The sequence below is a fragment of the Alligator sinensis genome, unplaced genomic scaffold (assembly GCF_000455745.1).
Source record: "Alligator sinensis unplaced genomic scaffold, ASM45574v1 scaffold30_1, whole genome shotgun sequence".
In the NCBI taxonomy this organism is placed as follows: Eukaryota; Metazoa; Chordata; order Crocodylia; family Alligatoridae; genus Alligator; species Alligator sinensis.
The window spans coordinates 2025590-2050420 of record NW_005842060.1 but is presented as its reverse complement, the minus strand read 5'-3'; the positions used below and the strand labels follow the sequence as shown (position 1 = coordinate 2050420).

The 24831-nt window shown below is 45.4% G+C and overlaps 1 protein-coding gene across 1 annotated transcript in view; it reads right to left on the bottom strand.

Moving 5' to 3' along the window:
- The window catches only part of WDR36 (WD repeat domain 36), a 69349-nt gene that overhangs the window by 29951 nt on the left and 14567 nt on the right, over positions 1-24831 (bottom strand). The window contains exons 9-13 of the mRNA XM_006023119.3: positions 21605-21725; positions 12279-12344; positions 10379-10462; positions 5658-5812; positions 384-498 (exon numbers count right to left, since the gene is read on the bottom strand). Coding sequence (XP_006023181.1) covers positions 384-498; positions 5658-5812; positions 10379-10462; positions 12279-12344; positions 21605-21725 — 541 coding nt within the window. The remainder of the gene's footprint in view (positions 1-383; positions 499-5657; positions 5813-10378; positions 10463-12278; positions 12345-21604; positions 21726-24831) is intronic.

The window sequence follows — 24831 nt, the reverse complement described above, 5'->3', positions numbered from 1 at the left end:
AAGAATTTGATGCGAAGACAGAACTAAAAATATCAGGTAAAGGAGGATCTGGTGTGCATGGTCACAAACCTAGTCAAAGCCAACAGTTTTCATTTTAGGCTTCAATCCTCTGACAATAACAAGTTTGTGTTCATAAAAATTAAGTTGATGTCAACCTCACAGTCATCCAACACAGCAGGACTGCTGCCCTCCTTCAAAGCAGCAGTGATGGTGTTTTCCTTCACCCATCAAAAATAAGTCAACTCCAAAGTAAATGAAGTGCAATACTGCTTGCAGAGCCATATTCTTTGATCTACCACAGAACCTATAAGACTATTTCTTGGCAGCATGTTCACACTGCTATTCAATTAGGATGCTATTTTTAAAAGAATAACAATGTTCACCTTTTTCTTTGCCATAATGTCCTCTGTGAATGCCAGACTGCATGTTGTATACATCTACGTGTCCGGTCGAAAGGCCAATTACAGCAAAGTTTCCACATGTGCTAATGTCAACTGCCTTTTAAAGGGAAAAAAAAAACAAGAAAAGACCTTAAGACACAACACTCACTAACAAAAAAAATGTAAAACGTTTTTAACTTAAAAGCATTTTCTATTTAAAGTGTTACAAAACACTTCATTTATTTCAAGGGAGGAAAACTTAAAAATATCTATTAGATATTTCCTGAAGGTTTGCAAGAATTCGTTAGATAATAGCTTATGTTCTTCATCATATGAAAGAGAAATGCATAGCTGCTTTCTTGTCAGCTTTTATAAAAATGTGCAAGGTAGCAATAAACATAAGCAACAAAGCTCAGAGAACACAGATCCCTTCCTTTCTTGTGTCCTTGCAACAAGGTATTTAGTAAAATTTGCAGATTTGTTGGAATCTGACAGGGCTGAGCCACAAGCGCTTCTGCTATGGCCTTGAACTTGTGACCTCTGGGCTGTCCACTGTGCGCCTTAGGGCCTGTACCACCACCAACTACTTTATTAGATACATACAACTTTGTCCCCTTATAAAGAGATTACTGTAGCATAAGGAATGCAAACTGAAAAATAAACCTTCGTGCAATCCTCCAATGAACAGCATATCTGTACATATAATTTTCAAGTGTACCAACACTGTACCCTTGATGTCAGTAGATGTAAAATGTATGAATTAGAAAGAGAATTTATGTTTAAGATCTTTCCTGCAGAACTTTAAAAGCAAGAGTTGGGTCAGAGCGCACAAAAATGAACAGATGTAATTCAAAAGGGTCTAGGCAGGCAAGGTTCTTTGGATATCTTTTATTAGACTGAGTAGTTGGAAAATAAATTCTTTGCAAGCTTTTGGGCGCCATCACCCTTCTTCAGGCATATGGAGTCTCTGCTGTTCTGACATTCCAAAGAATGAGAGAAGCTAAAAGTGTGACAGGATGTCAATGAGACTATAAATAGGTGGACATTAGGAAAACAAAAGGTAGAGAATCTGGGTATTTGGTTATAGCTGTTTTGGTCTAAGGACATAGGCAGGCAAGGTTCTTTGGGTAGATGTGATATCTATTATTAGACTAACTGAATAGCTGGAAAAAAGTTCTTACCAAGCTTTCAGGTGCTGTCACCCTTCATCAGGCATAGGAAGTCTCTGCTGCTCTGAGACTCCTAATTTCCACCTATTTACATTCTTGCTGACATCCTATCACACTTTTAGCTTCTCTCATTCCTTGGAGTCTCAGAACAGCAGAGGCTCCCTATGCCAGAAGAAGGGTGACTGTGCCCGAAAGCTTACTACTCATTTGGTCTAATAAAAGACATCACATCTACTCAAAGAACCTTGCCTGCCAAAGGTAAAGAAGGGAAGGGAGAGGGGAAAATGAGGGAGGAAAAAAGCCAAAGGTAGGCAAGGGAGAATCTACTGTAGTAGTTTTTGAAGGTAGAAAAGAGGCTGTCTGTGAAATTCCTCTCCAATCTCTGATTTAATCCTCAATGGGAGTTTACAAAGTACCTTTTGTAGATGAGCCTACAAATGTCACCTCATAAATCTACTGGATACAAAAAAATCATGGATTCAATGTAGACATTGGATTTATGACACATAACAACCTGCCTGACATCAGATTCACCAGGTGCCTGCCAGACCTGACCTTTTACATTTTTCTTTCCCCCCTTTCCTCTCCTCCCCTCCTTTTCTACTCTTTGTCTTCCTAACTTCCAGCTATTTACTTTTTCACAGACAGCCTCTTTTTTACCTTGGAAGACTACTACAGTACAGTCTCCTTTACTTACCTTTAGCTTTCTCTCCCTACCCCCTCAGTTCACCCTCTCCTTTCCCTTCTCTACCTTTTGCTTTCCTAATGTCCACCTATTTACATTCTCACTGACATCCTGTCCAACTTTTAACTTCTTTTATTCCTTGGAGTATCAGAACAACAAGGTTCTTTATGACCTTTTACACTTTTCTTTCCCCCCTATGCTTGAAGAAAGGTGTTAGGGTAACACTGTGGATTTTTGAGGAGCACTGGATTTGCAGCTGAATGAAGTGAAGGCTTTCCCTGTGGCCTAGCAAAACCTGCTAACCACAAGGCAGAACAATATCTAAGCCAGCCATTTGCTTACGCTAAGGAACCATCTTAACTGTGTCAACCATTTTCTGAGGAAAAAGCAGCAAGTAAATCTGTGCGAGTCTTGTGTGCTGTGAATGAGGTGATGTTTAGGAATGTGGAAGATGGTACAACCTGAGGCTAAAAAACAGACTGGAATGTGAAAAACAACATGCAACTGGTAACAGAATACGAGATGAACATATGCAAAAAGGTGAATGGTGATTGGTGAAGAAGCCTCCAGAAGCTTCCAGGTTTTGGTCAAAGTCCGCCCATTGACTGAAGAAGAGAAGTCAAGGTCTCAGACATGCACGCATAGCAAAGATATGAGTGAAATGCATAGGCAATTCCATGCTAATGAAGCAAACAGTAAACAGAGGCGGAGCTTGAGATGGGAGGAGAAATGGGTGGAACATAGGAGGAGTGAGGGTAGAGTGAATATTAATGAGCATAAACCAAAGTGCATAAATGTGGGAAAAAACTACTGTTCACTGCAGCTCCCCGGTTTGTTGGGAGCTAGTCCAAAGCTGTCTCCATTCCTAATAAAGCTGTTGCGAACAATGTGTGCTGGTGTTTGTCCCCCGCTTGCTCTGGCTAATGAGTAACAGGACCCATGAGCGATTGGATCGTTGTCTCCCTAGTTGTTGGGTGCTGCATAGAGTCGAGGTCTAACAGTAATTGCGCCTGAAAGCTGGAAAAAAGTTCTTTGCAAACTACTCAGTTGGTCTAATAAAAGACAGATATCACATCTACCCAAAGAACCTTGCTTGCCTATGTCCTTAGACCAACATGGCTACAACAAAAACCCATTCAAAAGGGTCTGATATTTAAGTAAATCCACTGCATTTGTAACACAGCTCCCCTGTCTAGCCCCAGTGAATGCTTTCCTTTATTTTATAAGGGGTGATAAAAGTAAGATATGCCACTGCTGATCATCTTCTTCAGTAAATATTGAATTTACTGGAATTCTTCAATATTGAAAACAAATTCACATCCAAGAAAACCTAACTAGCTGCTAAGCAAGAAGTGTACTTGCTGCCTAATTAGCTCCACAGTAAAAAGTCTCAACATCTACACATGTGGCCCTATTAGGCCACAGAAAACTAATTAACCCTGCCGCAGGTTAGTACTTGTAAATACAAGTATTAACTTGCAGTGGTGTTCTTCAGTGCGCAGCAACGCATGTGTAGACATTGACGGGGCTGGCTGAGGCATGAGAATGCCTACCAGCTAGCCCTGCACTGGAGCACCCTCGTGCCCCAGCCCACCCTTTGGCAGAAAGCTGAGCCAGGTTGGAGCAGCCCTGGGCTGGCAGGCTGAATCCGCAGGCTCCCTGCGAGGTGGGGCTGTGCCACCCTGGCTCAATGTGCTACAGTCTTGGGAGCAGGTAAGGATGCAGCATCTGGGAACAATAAAAACTCTGGCACAATGTGCACTGGAGTTTATTCATTCACAGTATTGTCACATGTACATACGCTCACTCAATAGGAAAATGCTTTCCATTTATTTATATGAGACATACTATTTATATTTTGGTAGATTTTTGCTAAAAAATTCTATCTGACCTAAACTCAAACTGTTAACCCCTCTTACATAATGGCCATAGGTAAGAAGGAAAAAATATGGAGTATAGCATACATGACAGTAAGTGATAATTTAAAAAAAAAAAAAATTCTAAACTAAAAACAAAAGTGCTGTTATAGCGCGAGTTGGTAATGAGCCATGTTTAGGTTGCCTAACGTTTTCCACTTTAAAGGCTTGTTTATACTTCTTCTTTGGGAAGATAGCACACTTCCGCTGATCAGAGGAGGCCGTTGAAATTCAGTAGGAGGAAGGTTTTTGGCTGGAGAAATGTCTATTCTCTTTTCCATGAAATTTTTTTTAGATTAGCTGAATATATTCATGTAAAAAACAAAACGCAAAACAAAACAACCCCCATCTCTTCCTTGCATTCCTTGAAAGTTTATTTTGGCAGGATACCAAAATTTAACAAAAACATTCTAAAACACGGTCATGCTTCTGCCCAACAACACCTGCACTGAGAACCACTTGTAAAACAGGGTTGGGCACACAGGCTGGATCAGGCCCATGGTGGACTCCATTTCCCAGCAGTCCCTGCCTGCATCGCTGCAGCTGGTTTTCATGGAGATCCCAGGAGTGGTGGCACCATGACAGCACATGGCCAGAGTTTCCATGGAGACTGGCCACAGCAGCACTGGCAGGGCGTGCAGCTTGGCGGGGAGCTGCTCTGGGGCCAGGATCTTGCAGCGGTAACAGTGTGGTCCAGAGCCCGGCCAGAGCTGCTATCCACTGCCAGCATGCTCTGGACAGGGGCACATGGATTGCAGCTCTACCCCAGCTCCAGACTATGCTGTCACCACTGCAAGGTCCCAGCTCTAGCCCCAGAGCAGCTCCCCATCAAGCCGTAAATCCTGCCAGCACTGCTGGGGCCGGTCTGCATGGAAACCCTGACTATGTGCTGTCAAGGCGCAGCTGTTCCTGGGGTCTCCATGGAAACCGGTTGCAGCAACTGGGCAGAGGCTGCTGGGACATGGAGTTGACTCACCATTTTGCTCTCCCCTGTTCTAAATGCACTTCTTGCATGCGATTTAGAAATGTACCTAATTTTTCAAAAATCTCAACAGCAGGGATTCAGCAAAGAAACCATGAAAATCTACCACCACAGATACAAATAAAAAAAACAAAAAAAAAAACAAAAAAAAAAACCAGTGATGGCAAGAGGAGCTTTAAGAACTAAAGTATCTAGAAAATTAAATTCTTCATATAACTGGATTTCAGAAAATGAAGACTTGTAGGTACATTTTTGATTCAGGAGACCAACTAGATTTCTACCCTGGAGACCATCAGGAGACCACCCGACATTTCAGGATCCAAACAAGTTTACAGTAATATTACTCATTTGGGAAGGGGTGGGGGGGAGAATTGATTGCAAATGAGCTGGCGATCAGAATTTTGCCATACTTAGATCTTTTCCAAATTCTTCTTCGTGAAAATAATTTAGGAAACTAAATTAGACAACAAACTAAAAAACGACAATGTTGAACAAACAAAATTATGCTAATTACAAAATACTTACTGTTGCATATACATCAAGAGGCTTGTTTTTCCTGAATGCCTTTGGTTTCAATTTATGGGCACCCATGGATGTTTTTTGGAAATTCCAAGTTGTACAGGTTATGTAACCTTGATGGCAAGCAATGATCCCATCCCAGTCACTCTGACGTGCAACCTCTGTAACAATCCAGTCATTCTGAAATTAACTAAGGGCTTCTTACTTCATACTTTGTAACATTAATTTCAAACACTTTTAATTCAAAGCCACTGACATTTAGTATGTTTATTACCTAACCAAAAGGTTAGTTAAAAAAAACCCTTGGTATCACAACATACTAACAATGTAAACAGGGCGTATAATAAGAAAATATGGTGAGGAAAAGTGGAGGGGTTTTTTTTTAAATCAGTTTGATTTGACTCTTATAATTTTATTTTTTGTACCTCTGGAGTGCAGCATGCATGTGTGTAAGTGGGCAGAATGCAATTGGTGCTGTCCAAGTCAGGACACACACACACGTATATACATACATACATATACACACGCACACCCTGAGATGGCATTAATTAGAATCTTTCACTTTACAGTCACTTTTATGGCATGGATCATATACCCTGAGGTTACACAGCAAGTCAGTGACCAAGCAGAGAAGAGATTTTGGGGGTCTGACTAGCTCAGACAGATAATGTAGCCTGATGACATTAACCAATAGCAGTAATTTGATAATTGTTACAACTAAAAGGACTAACAACTAAATTGTAAGTTTAAAAATTACACAAGTATATATTAAAGAAGTTCTCAGTCATTTCTAAAATGCATATACTATTCAAATTTTGACAATGTTAAAATTAAACTGCAAAATGTTTTGGCTCGGCTGGGAAGATCGGTCACTCTTAAGTTGACTAACATGACAAAATAATTAAAAAAATAACCTCACATGAAAAATGTGAGACTATCAAAATTCCGAACTATTTTTCTGCATATGATTACCTATATGCACATTATATAATCATCTATATGCATAATTTACAGGCTAGAACTGACAAGAAATAGTATTACCATATTTACTCAAATAGAACACAGCCCAGATTATAAGACAACCCCCCAATAATTAGATTCTATATATGGAAAACTTATAAATCTGTTGGGAAGGTTCTTTGAGTAGATATGATATCTTTTATTAGACTAACTGAGTACATTTGTTATAATTTTCCAGGTATAGTATGTAATTATTGGAGGTTTGCCTTGAATTTGTCTCCCTCCCACTGCTATAGCAGGGAAAAATATACTGGGGGGGAGGTCAGGTAGCCCCTTTGCTCTCTGCTACCCCCAACTTTTTCCCCTGGAAGCCCCTTCCCCCTCCCCTTACTGTCAGACCCTGCTCTCCCTGAGCACATGGAAGTGAGGAACAAATTTAAAAACAATAACCTTGAAACCAACCAGGCAACGAAGCCTCTCAGGTAACCAGCATATTTGGTTATCTGGCATCCCCCATTCCCCGTGGCTGCCAGATAACAGAGCTTTGGCTGTAGTAGAAACCATGAATAATATTAGTCCAAACCCAAAGGCTTATGATTAACCACATAGTTCATTGAGCTGGACCCCAGTAGAGTCAATAGGATTTCAAGCCATGATGACCCCACAGCTTAGCAACGCTCAGTATGTGCGTGTACTCCAGATACCCCCCACTAAAGGAACCATAAGCTAATTAGCCCCCCTCCGCCACTTATGACTGGAACCAGGTGTTCTTGTTACGAGTCCCTGGATGCTCCAAAAATGTATATGCAGATGAAGTGCAAGGCAACCTGGTCCAGCTTCACCTCGTGGAAGGTAGAGCCACACTAACCACATGCACCAGGCTGAGAGATGGAGCTAACAGAGGGATTCTGGGTGAACTACTTGGGGCTCTGTTCTGTAATGTTTGCCAAGCATTTAAGGCTGGTGAAGAAATGCAAATTACAGGAAATGCGAAAGAAAGGCATAGATCAGCTGTGGGAGCAAAGAGGAAGTCAAAATGTACGCAACGTAGGAGATTACCATGACTTTAACAAGAGTCAGTGGTGAGGAAGACCGCACTTAATGGACATTACCATATATTAGTGGTCACCAACTCGTCAAGCTCAATTAATTGGTCGATTGTAGAGCCTCTGACAGTTGATCTCAGTCTGCCAGAGGCTCCATGACCGGGAGCAGCAGGATGAATGTGGCTGGGCTGAGCCATGCCCCCTGCTGCCTAGGCCAGGCTGGGTGAGTGGGGTCAGAGCCTGGGCAGCTTATCTGAGGGAGGAGGGAGGTAGATCCTGGGGTGCCCTTTACTTACAAAAAGTAATCTTCACCATAAAAAGGTTGAAGACCACTGCCATATATCTTATTCAGAAAGACTACACTAACCTATTCTTGTGGTAAGTTAAAAAAAAAAAGTTCCAATTAACTTGCTCCTATGGCCATATGGATGAGGACAAGTGAAACTTGGGGGTATCTGAACCTCAAGTCTCTGGGCGTGGGCTTCCACATAGAATGCCTGCCAAATGATTTGGAAACATCTGAAGACCCAGGTGGGGGTGGAGAATGTTTGCTGGTAGTATGGCAACATATGGTTCCTGAACAACTCACGAATTTGGAATTGATTTGGCTGACTTGGCTTAGGACATGAAAAATTTTCCTTAAAAAATTTTTTAAAATTCCCATCAGTACGTTTGACCAATGTGAGTCATGTTTTATAGTCATACTCATTGTTGGTTACATTTAACCAACTTGGTAGTTGGTTTCTATTGCTGAGCACATGTTGCTTTTGGCAACAGTTTAATGATAGACAATGTATGCACTGAGATTTCCTTGAATGCAATTACAGTAAAAGGTCTGTTATACGGCATTTTACAAGCTGGCATACTCCACTAATCAGCATGCTGGCTTGTAAGATAAAGTGAAACCGGAAGTGCCCACTGTGGCACTTCCAGTTTCTCCGAGCCCCCGTGGCTCAGGACAAAGCAGCCTGTGCTGCCGAGCCCCCATGACCTGGGGGCATAACAAGCTGTGCGGGACCCACCTCCATGTCCTGTGGGGCCCTGTGGGCCCTGCAGGAGCAGCGGCAATGCCATGGGAGGGGTGGAGGGACGTCCCAGACACAGTATGAGAAGCGGCGGCTGGGGCCGCTCAATTAACTGGCTTATTTTGTTATCCAGCATCCCCTGTTCCCGAGGGATGCCGGATACCAGAGCTTTTACTGTATAAGATTAGGAGCTTTTTCCCATGCCAATTGGGGGGGGGGGGGGGGGAAGCTTGGTCTTGTATTTGAGTAAATATGGTAATTAAAAAAAAATTATAAAATGTATTAATAAAATTAATTAAATTTAAGCAACAACTTTTTATACTAGCCAATTTTACTCTCATTCTCCAGGTCCACTGACTCCCCCAAAAGTATAAACTCTGAATATTGATAAAAAACACTGGAGTTCTAAATCAGGGCTTAAGGAGGGTTCTAATTAACTACATGTAAAAGTATGAATTGCCACTTTTTATATACTGAACCAACAAAGGATGAGATAAAGACTAAAGTACAATTTTATATGGAACAGTAACTCTAAGAATGCAATTATGGGTTCAAAACAATTTAGACCCTGAAGCTTCTCAGTTTACAGAGACAACATTGGTCACTTTCATTACTAGTTTTACAAACACAATCTGAAACAGCAGGTAAAGAAAACTAAGCTGTTCCTGGCCCAATTACCAAAGATTCTATCTTTGAAACTTAGCTGAGAATTCTGAACATGCAAAAAGTAAAATCCAGCTCATTTTAAACAGTTACATTTATGGTTCCAGTGACCATTCTCTGTGGGAAATTTAATTAGGTAAGGTGCCATTTGTGTGTGGTCTTTTCAAGGTATAAATGTCTGTACAAATTCTAACACATCTCTCATAAATTTAATAGATTTCATAGACATTAGGGCTGGAAGGGACCTCGGAAGATCATCGAGTCCAGCCCCCTGCCCAAAGGGCAGGAAGTCAGCCGGGTTCATAGGATCCCAGCAAGATGAGCATCCAGTTTGCTCTTGAAGGTGTTCAATGTGGGCGCTTGAACCACCTCCGGTGGCAGGCTGTTCCAGACCTTGGGGGCTCAGACAGTAAAGAAATTCTTCCTTATGTCCAGCCTGAAACGGTCTTGTAGTAGTTTATGACCAGTCGACCTAGTCGTCATCCCTTGGGACGCTCTGGTGAACAAACGTTCCCCCAGATACTGGTGGTCACCCCTGATAAACTTATAGGTGGCCATCAGATCACCCCTGAGCCTGCACTTTTCCAGGCTAAAGAGCCCCAGGGCTCTCAGCCTGTCATCGTAGGGTCTGCTTCCCTGACCTCTGATCATGCGCGTGGCTCTTCTCTGGACTCTCTCAAGCTTCTCCACATCCTTTTTGAATTGTGGAGCCCAAAACTGGACGCAGTACTCAAGCTGCGGCCTCACTAAGGCCGAGTACAAGGGGAGAATGACGTCCCGGGATTTGCTTGAGAAGCATCTATGGATGCAAGCCAGCGTTTTGGTCACTTTACTAGCCGCAGCATCGCACTGCAGGCTCATGTTCATCTTGTGGTCAATGATGACCCCCAAGTCTCTTTCTTGCATAGTGTTGGCCACTATTAGATTATCACTAATTAGATTAATATGGGATTTCTGAAACAAGTAAATTTCTGAATAAGGGATTGCTATCCAGGTTAGGGCTGATTCAGATTTCTCACACAAGATTACCTACCTGATGCAAATGCCATGATAGGTGGAAGGGCCATTGTATCATACTGAAGACCTTTCTTCTTTGATTTCTTTTTGTTTATGGAACCTTTAAAACACAAGGAAAATGTAAGCAAATCTCAGGGCCAATTAATGTGTGTAAGATGCAAGTCATTTAGTAAGTATAAAGAACTTGAAGGGTCAATTCATATTTTTTTAAGAGGATTTTTAAATAAAATGTACATTTTGAAAATTTGAATGAAGTTATGACAGGGAGAACCTTTACTGCTCTATAACTGTTAAAACTGCCTAATACTTCCCCCCCCCCCCCCCCCACACTTTAATACCCCACTTTCAACTGTGTGAGACTATAATTTCAAACTAACATTTAGGCTGTAAACCTGCCTTAGAAAGAATGATTTAGGAAACATTTCAGCACATTTTAGTACTCTCAAGCTTTAGGATAGGAATCTGATGTTTGGTAGTAGTGTATGTAGTGTGTGTGCATGCTTATGCATCACACTGGTGTCCTGGATATGCCTTTTGCTTTCTCTGTAGAACACCCCTCCCCCTCTCGCAAACATAAGCAAAAGATCTATCAACTATGTACTGCACACCTCTCCAGAGCATGGAACTGAACTCAAGATTCCCGTATCTCATTATTCCTCTGTCAGCAACTCTCAACATGGGTCATCCATAAATTCTGCATCAAATTCCCTCCTACTGGCTGGTCCACAAAGAGAAAGACAAACATTGATGCTCCTATGCTGTGGAATTAGAGCAGTGCTTCCCAACCATTTTTTCTTTGCCCCACCGCTGGAAGTGGAGTGCGGCAGTGGCAACCTGGGAGCAGGGGAGCTCCTGGCATGAGGCAAGGCTCATCTTTTTTGTGCGGTGCCGCCAGCATTGTCCCCACAACCCTCATTTGGGTCACGACCCAGGGTTGGAAACCACTGAATTAGAGGATCAAGATTCACTGGTGACCAGTTTTCAGAGTTGCATGTTTCCATGTGAAAGCATTTCAATTTTTTTTTTTTTTTTAAACTGGGAAATTTCACACAAATAGTGTTAAAAGAAAAAGAAGCTTCATTCAAAAGTTAAGAAAAACAGAACTTAAGGTTGCCTGCACATGCATTATAATCATGTAACAAAAAGGCAGTGTCAGATGTGTGGTTTTTTTTCCAGAGGACCTTGGCTCTGCGTACAAGATGGATGGTGCTCTTGAAATGAATTAGTTTCATGCACTGAAGATTGTTACTCACAGCACAGTTGAAAGGTGTGCATTAAATGTGACAGGATTTCAGGAAAAGAAAGAAGGGCCCTTTGTTAAGAAAACACCCACCCTACTTCCACAATAGAGTTCTTTTATGATACAGGGCAAATCTAAAAAAATATGCTATCTAGTAATTCATTTTTTGGGTGCCAGAACGGATACCCTAAGGACAGACTTTCAACTGAAGTCAATAAGACCTGTTTTGAAAATACTGGGTGCTATGCAACTCAAAAATCTGGCACTCAAAAATTAGTCAGTATTTTTTACATCTTTCTTCCTCTCTGTCCCTCATTCCCCCATGTGAAAGAAAAAGAAAAATTCTTCATTTAAGCAGTGTGTGAAGATTTATGACATTTGGGAAGTACTCATTCTACCACAATGAGTCCCACAGAAAGGACTTTGAGGAAATGAGTAAGTCTGTCTTCAGATCAGTTTGAATAGCATGAAATAAACAAGACCTGAGTATTTGACTTTTCTTTAGAAATCAGCCTTTACAGAAAGCAGTATGATTTTTCTGAAATACTAACCCATTTTAAATAGCTTAAATAGGGTTGAACTTCTGTTTGTGTGACTTGATAGTCTACCAACAGGAAAAGATAAGCCTGGTAATGTTAATACATTTTTACATTTCAATTTTTAATGAACTACTTACCGTGTCCTAAGCTTTTGTTGAATCTTTCATGAACTGTGGAAAAAGACTGCAAGGTTCCATCCTGACCTGACATAAAGGTACGGAAAAAATAAATGAATGAATAATGAATAATGTCTTTCAACAATAGAAAAAAAGCAAGTCAGAAGGTCATTTGATCAAGATAAATGAAGCTGGAAAGCTAAATGAATACACAAATAGATTTTTCAAATGTTGCTATGCAAACCAATCAATCCAAACCAAAAAAATTATCTTAGATTGAAACTAAGATTAAAAACACACCTGTAAGTAGTGTAAAGATTAAAAACAAAGTAAAAGTTTTTCTTCGTGTTATTCCACAATAAGCAGTATAATGGATATACAAACAAGATTAAGCTGAAAGAAATCCAACCATGTTAATGCAAAGAAATACACATATTATACTTAAGAAAACCAATACTAGGAAGATGGGAGGAAAAAAACAGAGAAGGAAGAGGAGCGAAAACTAGAGGTGCACCGATACATCGGTCCCATATCAGACTTGCACCAACGCAGAGAAAATTGACAGAATCAGCAATCGGCTTTTATTGCTTGATGTGGCTGATAATATGACTGATAAATGCCCTGTGCATGCACATAGTCGCAGCATGCATGTGGCCAGGAGCACAGCCTGGCAGCTTGGAGAGCAACATCTGGCTAGTAAGTCTGTTGTGGGGGAAGGGGTAGGGAGAGGGAAGGGGTGTGCAGATCGAGGCTCCTGTGGTGAGGGAGAGAGTGGGGCAGGGACATGCAGTGTTCAGCCGGGGCGGGGTGTGCGATGGAGCCATGAGTGGCTCGTCCAGGGGTGTGCGCCTCCAGATCTGTGCGAGGTGAGGGCAGGCTGCCACTGCAGCCGGGGGCAGCGCCAGGCTCTTTCCAGCAGTGGGGTTGGGCCAGGACTGCACTTGGGGCAGGGGGTAGCTGTGCTGGGGGGACTACAGCAAATTTTGGGTTGGCTGCAGCCCCCTACCCAAAGCGTCCCTCCCAGCACCACCGTCACCTGCCCCGAGTGCAGCCTGGCCCAGCCCCAGCTGGGAAGAGCCTGGAGCCAGCTTCAGCCTGCAGCGGCAGTCCACCCTTATCCCACATGCAGATGCGGGGGCACATGCCCCCTTAGGAGCCACCAGGAGGAAGAAACGCCGGGTCCTCATCATTGGGGATTCCATCCTAAGGGGAACGGAGGGTCCCATCTGTCAACCCAACCGTATGGCACGAGAGGTCTGCTACATGCCGGGCTAGGATTCATGATATCACATTCGACTCTCAGACCAGTCCCCCATGGTTCTTATCCATGTGGGAACAAATGACACGGCCAGAGGCAACCCAGACTGCATCATGAAGGACTTTGAGGCCCTGGGGACCAAGCTCAAGGAGACAGGGGCACAGGTGGTATTCTCCTCTATTCTCCCAGTGAGTAGATGCAGATGTTGACACAAGGCCTGCACTGGCGAGGTCAACTGACAGTTACAGAGTTGGTGCCATCAGACAGGCTTTCGGTTCCTGGATAACAACCCATACTTTCGCACAGGGGGCTTGCTTGGGCAGGATGGGCTACACCTCTCCCCTAAAGGCAAGCATGTCTTCTCTTCCAGGTTGGCTGATCTCATGCGGCGCACTTTAAACTAGCTTCGGCGGGGGATGGGGCCACAGGAGGACTTGAGGACACCTCCCAACCAAGACAGGTGACGTGCATAAGGAGTACCCAGGTAAGTGACAGGGGTCTGGATAGTCCTGGCAATCGGGGGGGTGGCATACGCACCAATTCAAGGCCTTAAATGTCTCTACACCAATGCTCATAGTATGGGGAATAAGCAGGAGGAACTCGCCCTCCGGATAGCTAGTTCAAACCTGGACATAGTAGGGCTCACAGAAACCTGGTGGGATTCATCCCATGACTGGGCAGTTAACATTAGGGGCTATAGACTATATAGGCGGAATAGAGCGGGGAGGAAAGGTGGGGGTGTGGCACTCTATATCAAAGAGCAATACACATCCTCAACTAGCAGGATGGGTTCAGAGAAGGGGCAGGCCGAAGTGCTCTGTCTGGGTCAGAATACAGGGGGGTCATGGGAAAAGGGACTTCACGGTGGGAGTCTACTACAGACCTCCCAACCAAGGGGAAGAGATGGACTGCGAATTCTTGGGTCAGCTTGTGGAGGCACTTAAGGCAAGGGATGTAGTTGTCATGGGTTATCTAAATTACCCAGACATCTGCTGGGAGGAGCAGCCAGCCAGGTTGGAACGCTCACAGATTCCTTGCTGAGATACAGGACCTCCACTTAACCCAGGAGGTGCACAGTCCCACCAGGGGAAATGCCCTGCTGGATCTGGTCCTGCCCACAGGCGATGACCTGGTGAGGGGACTCAAGGTTCTTGACCACCTGGGCGACAGTGATCGATCATCGCCTGCTGGAATTCACCATCCAGCGCAGAATGTCAAGGGCCTGCAGCAAGGCAGTAGCCCTTGACTTCAAGAGGGTCAACTTCAATGATTTGGAGACTGGTAGGAGAGGCACTGGGGTCCTGGAGAGTAGGGGAACTGGGTGCCCAAGATGAGAGGTCGTTCCTTAAGGAGACAATACTCAGAGCCTAAGGGGTGACAATCCCAACAAGAATCAAAGGGGGCAAGAGTGTTCAAAAGCCCGCCTGGCTCACCAAGGGCATATGGGAATGCCTGATTGCCAAAAAGGAGGCGTACACATAGTGAAAGGGAGGGGCTATCACCAAAGAGGAGTATACCTCCATCGCTTGGGTCTGTAGGGGGACCGTTAGGAAAGTTAAGGCAGATACGGAACTAGGGCTAGCAGCAAGGATCAAGGACAACGAAAAGTCCTTTTTTAAATACATAGGGAGTATGAAGAAGGCACTGGGTAATGTGGGGCCCCTGCAGGATACGCTAGGCAATCTGGTGGTTGCACCAGAGGAAAAAACAGACCTTTTAAACAATTTCTTTGCTTCCATTTTTTTTGTGCGGGGACCAAGACTCTCCCACCAAGATTCAGGACGGACTCAGGAGAGACTCCGCCAGGCCTAGAGTCAGGGAGGACCAAGTTAGAGAACTTCTGGAGGATCTGGATGTGTTTAAATCAGCAGGTCCAGATGCTCTCCACCCCCAGGGTGTTGAAGGAATTGGCAGGGGTTATCGCGGGGCCCCTGGCATAGCTTTATGAGCACTCGTGGTGCTCTGGGGCCAGGTGCTGGATGACTGGAAGAGGGCCAATGTGGTCCCCATCTTCAAAAAAGGGAGGAGGGAGGACCTGGGCAACTATAGGCCTGTTAGTCTTACTTTGATCCTGGGGAAGCTCTTTGAGAAGATTATCAAGAAGCACATCTGTGAAGGGCCAGCAGTGGGAATGATGCTCAGGGGCAACCAGCATGGTTTCATTAGAGGCAGGTCCTGTCAGACCAACCTGATGCAGTGGATGTAGTCTTTCTGGACTTCAGGAAGGCCTTTGACACTGTCTCCCACCCCATTCTCATTAAAAAGCTAGGTGACTGTGGCACTGATGCCTACACAGTCAGATGGATAGCAAATTGGCTGAGGGGCCGCACTTAGAGATTGGTGGTGGATGGGTCATATTCGACCCGGAGGGATGTGACCAGTGGAGTCTGCCAGGGCTTGGTCCTTGGGCCTGCACTGTTCAATTTCTTTATTAGCGACTTGGACAAGGGGGTGAAAAGCACCCTGTTTAAATTCGTGGACAATACCAAGATTTGGGGTGAGGTGGGCACGCTAGAAGGGAGGGACAGGATACAGCTGGACCTGGACAGGATACAGGCATGGGCAAATGAGAACAGGATGGGATTCAATACTGACAAGTGCAGGGTGCTACACTTCGGCAGTAAGAACCAGCAGCATACCTATAGGCTGGGGAACTCTTCTCGAAAGCACAATGGCAGAAAGAGATCTTGGAGTCATTATCGATTCCAAGATGAACATGGGCCGCCAATGTGAGGACACAGTCAGTAGGGCTAACTGCACCTTGTCGTGGATCCACAGATGCATCACAAGCAGGGCCAAGGAGGTGATCTTCCTCCTCTATGCACCACTGGTCAGGCCGCAGTTGGAGTACTATGTCCAGTTCTGGGTGCCGTACTTCAGGAGGGATGTGGACAGCATTGAGAGAGTCCAAAGGAGGGCCACTAGCATGATCCGGGGACAGCAGGGCAGAACCTACGAGGAGAGGCTATGGGACCTTAACCTGTTCAGCCTTCACAAGAGAAGGCTGAGAGGGGATCTGACGGCTGTCTATAAACTTACTAGGGGGGGACCAGCGGGGAATGGGAGAGACCTTGTTCCCCCGAGTGCTTCCCAGAGTAACAAGGAATAACAGCCATAAGTTGTTAGAGAGTAGGTTCAGATTAGACGTTAGAAGGCACTACTTCAGTCAGGGCATCTAGGATCTGGAACCAACTTCCAAGGGAAGTAGTGCTGGCTCCTACCTTGGGTGTCTTTAAGAGGAAGATTGACAATTACCTAGCTGGAGTCATTTGAGCCCAGTTTTTTCTCCGGCCCAGGGCAGGTGGTCGGACTAGAAGATTTGCAAGGTCCCTTCCGACCCGACATCTGTACCTGTACACTAATCGGTGAATGCCAACTTTCAAAACAAGTTAAACTTGTTTACCCTAAGAACCATCCTCTTTATAGGGGTTTAATTCTGCAGGACAGACTCCATAGTTTGGACATAGAAGATTGTTTGGTAAATCTGTGCTAAGGCTAGCTCTAGGTAGAGGTAGTTGCCTTAAAGAAAATTAAATGAATAATAATTTTGCATTTTTTTTTTAATTCAGGAAACTTCTGGCATGATTTAGTCTCACTTCCCAGAAGGTATCCGATGCAATGCTCTCCTTCTCGAACACGTACTCCTAGCAGCACGTGATTGTTTCCCATTAGTGAAGTGGTCCAATAACTGCCTTCTTCTATGAATAAACTAGAGCAACCCTAATTTAATTTTGAGGAAAGTAATTTCACTCTTGTTTATCTCCTGGAAACATACCTCCTCATTATGGTTGATGAAATTGTGACAGCATCATGGCTGGTCTTGTTCAAACTTAGATTTGCGGTCAGAAATGAAAAAGACCTTCATGCACTAACGTTTAATTATAAAAGCACTTTTTGCACTACTCCAAAACCAAACCCATAGTTCTGTGTATTTGGCTTTTTTCTCTTTCAGGTAATGATAAAGAGGTGGAGAACCAACCTTGGCCAAATCTGTACTTAGTTCTGGGAAAGTCTGAGTTTTGGCAAATATGCTGAGGAAAATGTAATGACCAGCAAACCTGAGGCTGAGGCAGCCCAACATTTTATCTCCTGAGTCTAATTTCAAGTTTTCTGACATCTCTTAATTGACTTCAGTGCATGCATTTGATGGCATCACTTTAGTTTTCCAGAAATGCTTGCACAGTTTGGAGGGGGAAAAGAAACCATTTTCTGAGTGGATACCAGCACTGCTGTAACTATCAGTAGTAGATTCATGGCAGAACATGCTCAGATTCCCAGCAACACTGAAACCAACCACAATTTTTTCTTTGAGGTTTGAGATGGTTTGGACTATTATTCTTCTGAAGAGTAGAAAATAGGAGGATACTTTTAACCTATTAAATAGGTACTTTGCGTCAGTCTTTCATCAGTCCCATGGGACGCCCATGCCCGCTACAGGGCCGGGAAGTCCGGGTGAGGGTGATCCCCTGCCCTCCATTAATGCTGACTTTCTGAAGGAACATCTTGAGAAGCTGGATACCTTCAAGTCAGCTGGCCCTGACAATCTTCACCCCAGGGTACTCAAGGAGCTGGCGAGCATCATAGCCCAGCCTCTAGCACGGATCTTTGAAAACTCTTGGCGCTCTGGTGTAGTGCCCGAAGACTGGAAGAAGGCCAATGTGGTGCCTATCTTCAAGAAAGGGAGGAAAGTGGATCCGGCTAACTATAGGCCCATCAGCCTGACTTCTATCCCGGGGAAGATCTTAGAAAAGTTTATTAAAGAGGCCATCCTTAATGGACTGGCCGACGCCAACATCTTAAGGGATAGCCAGCACGGGTTTGTTGCGGGTAGGTCTTGCTTGACCAATCTCATTTCCTTCTACGACCAGGTGACCTATCACCTGGACAAGGGAGAAGAGATTGATGTCATATATCTTGACTTCAAAAAAGCCTTCGATCTGGTGTCCCATGATCGCCTCTTGGAGAAACTGGCCAATTGTCGCCTTGGGTCCTCCACGATCCGCTGGCTGGAAAATTGGCTCCGGGGTCGGACCCAGAGGGTAGTAATCGATGGAAGTCACTCATCGTGGTGTCCTGTGACCAGTGGGGTCCCCCAAGGCTCTGTCCTTGGACCCATACTGTTCAACATCTTCATTAATGATGTGGACACTGGAGTCAGAAGCGGACTGGCCAAGTTCGCCGATGACACCAAACTTTGGGGCAAAGCATCCACACCAGAAGACAGGCAGGTTATCCAGGCTGACCTGGACAGGCTCAGCAAGTGGGCGGACGAGAATCTGATGGTGTTCAACGCCGATAAATGCAAGGTTCTCCACCTTGGGAAGAAAAACCCTCAGCATCCTTATAGGCTCAGCAGTGCTATGTTGGCTAGCGCTATGGAAGAAAGACTTGGGGGTCATCATTGACCACGAGATGAACATGAGCCTGCAATGCGATGCGGCGGCTAGTAAAGCGACCAAAACGCTGGCTTTCATCCATAGATGCTTCTCAAGCAAATCCCGGGACGTCATTCTCCCCCTGTACTCGGCCTTAGTGAGGCCGCAGCTGGAGTACTGTGTCCAGTTTTGGGCTCCACAATTCAAAAAGGATGTGGAGAAGCTTGAGAGAGTCCAGAGAAGAGCCACGTGCATGATCAGAGGTCAGGGAAGCAGACCCTACGATGACAGGCTGAGAGCCCTGGGGCTCTTTAGCCTGAAAAAGCGCAGGCTCAGGGGTGATCTGATGGCCACCTACAAGTTTATCAGGGGTGACCACCAGCATCTGGGGGAACGTTTGTTCACCAGAGCACCCCAAGGGATGACGAGGTCAAATGGTCACAAACTACTTCAAGATCGTTTCAGGCTGGACATAAGGAAGAATTTCTTTACTCTCCGAGCCCCCAAGGTCTGGAACAGCCTGCCACCGGAGGTGGTTCAAGCGCCTTCATTGAACACCTTCAAGATGAAACTGGATGCTTATCTTGCTGGGATCCTATGACCCCAGCTGACTTCCTGCCCTTTGGGCGGGGGGCTGGACTCGATGATCTTCCAAGGTCCCTTCCAGCCCTGATGTCTATGAAATCTATAAATCTATGCCCCTCCCCCACCATGCCCTCCTGGGGTGCGCGCAACAGCAGGAGCCTCCACCCCCGACATGAGCCGCTTGCAGCTCCGTCCTATGCCCCACACCGGCTGGGCAGTGCCTGCGCCTGCTCCTGCCCCACTCCCTTGCTTACCGTGAGGGACTCGATTTGCCCCCTCACTCCAAATCTGTTTCCTCCTGCCACTCCCACACCAGACTTACCAGCCCAATGCTGGTCTCTAAGCTGCCAAGCTGCATATTGGAATCGGACTGGTACTGGCTGATATGGCTCCTTAAAAATCGGCCATTGGTATGAGCCCAAAAAATCTCTATCGGTGCACCCCTAGCAAAAGTAAGATTGCATAGGGAGGGAAAAGTAGGAGGCAGTGGCTGGACATTACAGAAGAAAGTTTTTGTATGAGGACAACTGTGCAAGGGAAAGAAGCAAAGTCAGGGTAAAGAGAGGGCAGGGATATAAATGGGATTTGGGAAGGTTACATGCATGGGGGCCTGTGTTCATTCACTACTAAATGAGTGATGACTTTTGAATAGATACAGCTGCAGAGGCTTGTGGCCAAGATGCACCATAGCCATGATTCAGATAGCCATAGTAATAAACAGCCAAAAATCATACAGAGTGCCTTTATTAGTTATGCCTGAGATGATGGGTAAAGTAAAATAATTTCTGGATTTGTTTAGTTATTAAATATATAATTATGTTGTCAGTAAACGTTGCATAGTAGTCAAAATTTCTAAAAATCACTATGTGATTTTCATCTTAGCCTCAACATGGTCTTCTAGTTCAAGATTCAATCTGTACTTTGAAATCATAGGAGTTAGAATCTGTGTACCCATTCTCTTTGGGACACCGTGAAATAATCTGTTATCATAAATCTAAATGCCAAGTCATACAGTTGTCATTTCACAAATACTCATTATTAATGTACCCTCTCACATACAACCGACCCCTGAATAAGATATGGATTTTTGAAAAACAGAATAAAGGAAAAAAGATCTTTCCTTAAAAATACTGGTAAATACGGTATTTTCACCAGTGAAAAGACGGTCAGCGACAGCAGCAGGAGAGGAGAAACCTTGTGGCTGCTTCGTTAACCCATCTGAATTTCACAGGTACTCCTGGCTGAGCTAATTTGTCCAACTCCTCTTCTCTTCTTAATCTGAGCAGGGTGGGGAGCCAGCAGTGCCTGTCAGATCAGCAGAGGACCTGATCCTAGCCAACAGCACCTATTGAGGTCAGTCACCTGGCACTCAGCTCCTCTGCATTTCTAAATACAGAGCAGCCCACCTACTAATAGCAGTTTACAGTTTTTGCAGCCTGAGCTTCTGCTTGGCAGGGGAGATGGGGGGAAAGGGAAATGTCCACAGCCAAGTGAGGAGCCTCCCTAACACACAATATACCACGCTGCCATGTGCTACATGTGCAGCATTACTTTATCCTCTACCCTCCCCAATTTCCAGTAGATCCTTAAGCTGCAGATACTGCTACTCCCAAAATTTCCTTGTTTAAACCTTCCTCCCGCCTCCATTTCCAGCAGCTTATTTTTGGAGAAAAGATGTGTGTTATATGCAAGAAAATATGGTATATCAAAATAATGTAAAAATCCAGTTATTTTCTATGCACTTTCAAAAAAAAAAGATACACCCAGTTATTTATCTCTGGATGTGGAAAGATAAAACACATGCAAGGGCTAGGGAGGAATTAAAGAAGAGACTTATGGCAGACACAATTAATATGTTGTAAATGCTTCATTTGTCTGCTGTATCCTGTGGTAAGTGGAAGCTGAACCACAATATATTTAATTCCACAATGAAACAGTGGATAAATGATTGCAGGTTAGTTTCCATTTAGCATGGGATAGAGCAGACAGATGAAACAATTACTACAGCTCAAGTTAACACATAGTATATATGCCCGTACTTTTTAAATCATTATAATTGTTTTGTCCATTCTCAGTCTTTGTCATCATTAGCCAGTAAGAATGAAAGTTTAAATCCAAACAAATCTCACCTGCACTAAGAATTTGCTGTCCATTTTGCCCATGGTATCTGATTCTTGTTGGAGGTGCACTATGTCCCATTCGACACCTCAACAAGCGACCACCACCTCCAGGGCCATCAAAGATCCATACCTGTTTGAGAAATGGAAAGAGGTGACGTAGTACTAAAAATGGTGATCCTTACTGAAGGGAAGTCAAATTATATTTCTTAAAGTACAAGTGGTCCCACTTAGTTATTTGGATTTTGCTAGACCTAATGATTCAGTTAAATATAGCTGCCTGCAGAGTTGTAAGAATTGCCATGAGTCAGACCAATGGTCCATCTAGCCAAGTATCCTGTCTCTGACAGTGGCAGAAGTGGATATTATATAATAGTGGTGGCCAACCTTTTTGCCTGGTGGGCCAGATGGGCAGCGCCAGGTCCCTCTGTGCGTCTGATCCAGTTGTGGCCAGTTGCACAGCCAGACCTTGATCCATTCATCTGGGGCAGGGGCAGGACAGAGTGTCCGTGATCCCAGTGGGTGGTGGGAAGAGCCCAGCCCAATCTGGACGTGTGGACAGGGATTTGAGGCAGGAGCCTCATTCCACTGTGTGGGCAATGGCTCAGGAAAGACTGGATCTAGTTGTGTGAAGCTTCTACCACTCCCCACTGCCAAGTTGTCCAAGCCATGAGATATGCCTGCAGGCTGGATGTCATGGGTCTGTGGGCTGGATCTGGTCCCCAGGCCAGAGGTGGAGAACCCCTGCTACAGAAGAAGAGCACTGAGCCAGGTATCTCTAGAACAATCCTATTCAATACCCTCCCTGGTATCCACCATTAATGGTTTAGAAAGGTCAGAGGAAACAACTCTAGCTGTTCGGTTCCATAGCCATTAATAGATCTATCATTAATTTATCCAGTACCTTTTTCAACCTGGCTATGGTACCTGCTTCCACCAGCTCCTGGGGCAATGAATTCTACAAGTTAACTACGAGTTGCCTAAAACAGTACTTTCTTTTGTTAGTTTTAAACATGTCACCTAGTAATTTCAGCAGATGCCCCCTAGATCTAATATTCTGGGACTTGGTGAACAACAATTCCCCGGGTCTCGTGGTCCACGCCCTTCATGATTTTATAGACCCCTATTATACCCCCCACTCAGCCTTCTCCTCTCCAAACTGAAGGGTACTAGCCTCCTTAGTCTCTCCCGGTATGGCAACTGCTCCAGGTCCAGATCATTGTGGTTGCCCTTCTCTGTACCTTTTCTAATTCTACTACATCCTTTTTGAGATGTGAGGAGCAGAACCACACACAGCATTCAAGATGTGGGTGCACCATGGATTTGTTCATTGGCATGATGATGTTCTTGATTTAATTTTCAATTCCATTCTTAATGATGCCTGATGTTTTACTGGCTTTTTTGATTGCCATTGCACAATGAGTTAATGTTTTTAGAGAACCATCTACAATGTCTCTGTGGTGGAGCACCTTCACTGTCCACCACTTTAAGGGCCGAGAGCAGGCAGCCAGCTGGTGCAGGCCAGTCCTGATGAGGCGGCCATTTTAGATCCTGGTTCTTGGAGCTGAGGCAGCAGTTTGCTGCAAGCAGCTGAAGGAGCAACAACACTCGGCTAAGCTGCTGCTCATGGAACACCTTGGAGGTAAGGGAGGAACTATGGGGGTGGCAGGAGGTTCCCAGGGGCCCAGTGGGTTCCCAAGCCCCAGGGAAAGGCGGTGGGACTAGATAGAGCAAGGCCCAGCCTAAAAAGGGGGCTTAGAGTAGTGGGCCAACACAGGGGCTAGGCAAGCCCCTGATTAAAGCCGACAGGGGCGAGGCCTAGGGCTCAGGTGAGCCCAGTAGAGAGAAGGGCTGCTCCATTAAGATCTTCAGGGCTCTAAGCAAGCCCAAGGGGAGAGGGCGGTATGGTGGGCCCCAGAAGGAGACCCCTGTTGTCCACAGAGGGCAGAAGCTGCTTGGCTAACTCTCTAACCCCTTGACTGGTCAATGTAAGGGGGTCAGGGCTGAAAGGCCAATGGGAAATTGACCCCACCATAAGGGGCAAAGCAAAGCTACAGAGAGCCATCTGGCACCCTGACTGGCCTGGAGGTGGAGCCAGGACCTCAAGCAGGCCAAAGGCCCTCTTGAGGGGGAAGACATCACAGCTGAAAGAGGGTACGGGTTAGTCAGTGTGCCTGCTGCTATGAAGGTGGCAGCCAGCAGAAGGGGGTTGCATTAAAGGGCCCAGGAGGGAGAGCAGCCCAGGAACATCACATACCCCAGTTGGGAAAAGACCAGGGTAGGTAGGCCTGCTTGGTCCTGGGTAAGACTGAAAACTGCACCCTGCTGGAGAAGGGTGGTCTGGTGGGGCTGTCTGTGGTGGGACAGTCCCCCAGAAATGCCAGTCCACTTACCTCCCCAGTGAGCGGCGGGTAGGGGTGCCTGATAACCCCAGTCCCTACCATTTGGTGGGTCATCAAGACCGGAGGGTAGTAGGGCCAGGCATGCTCACGGGAGAGGCACTTGAGCCTGTGGGGGCAGAAGACCCCGATGGTAGTGGGGCCAGGTATGCCTACTGAGAGGCACCTGAGCCCATGGGGGTATAATACCCCAAGACCCCAGCATAGGGGCAAAGTACGTGCTCCAGTGAGGGGAGCAGAGGAGTTCATAGAATCATAGAATTATAGAAGTAGGGTCGGAAGGGACCTTGTAGATCTTCAAGTCCGACCCCCTGCCTGGGCAGGAAGAAAACTGGGCTCAAATAACCCCAGCCAGGTAGGCATCAAGTCGCTCCTTAAAGATCCCCAGGGTAGGAGCCAGCACCACTTCCCTTGGAAGTTGGTTCCAGATCCTAGCCGCTCTAACTGTGAAGTAGTTCTTACGGATGTCTAATCTAAACCTACTCTCCAACAACTTGTGGCTGTTATTCCTTGTTATCCCGGGGGGTGCTGGGGGAAACAAGGTCTCCCCCAAACCCTTCTGGTCCCCCCTAGTGAGTTTACAGATGGTCACCAGATCCCCCCTCAGCCTTCTCTGTGAAGGCTGAACAGGTTCAGGTCCCGTAGCCTCTCATTGTAGGGTCTGCCCCGCTGTGCCCGGATCATGCAGGTGGCCCTCCTCTAGACCCTCTCAATGTTGTCCACATCCCTCTTGAAGTGGGGTGCCCAGAACTGGACACAGTACTCCAGCTGTGGCCTGACCAGTGTCGCGTAGAGGGGGAGGATCACCTCCTTGGACCTACTTGAGATGCACCTGTGGAT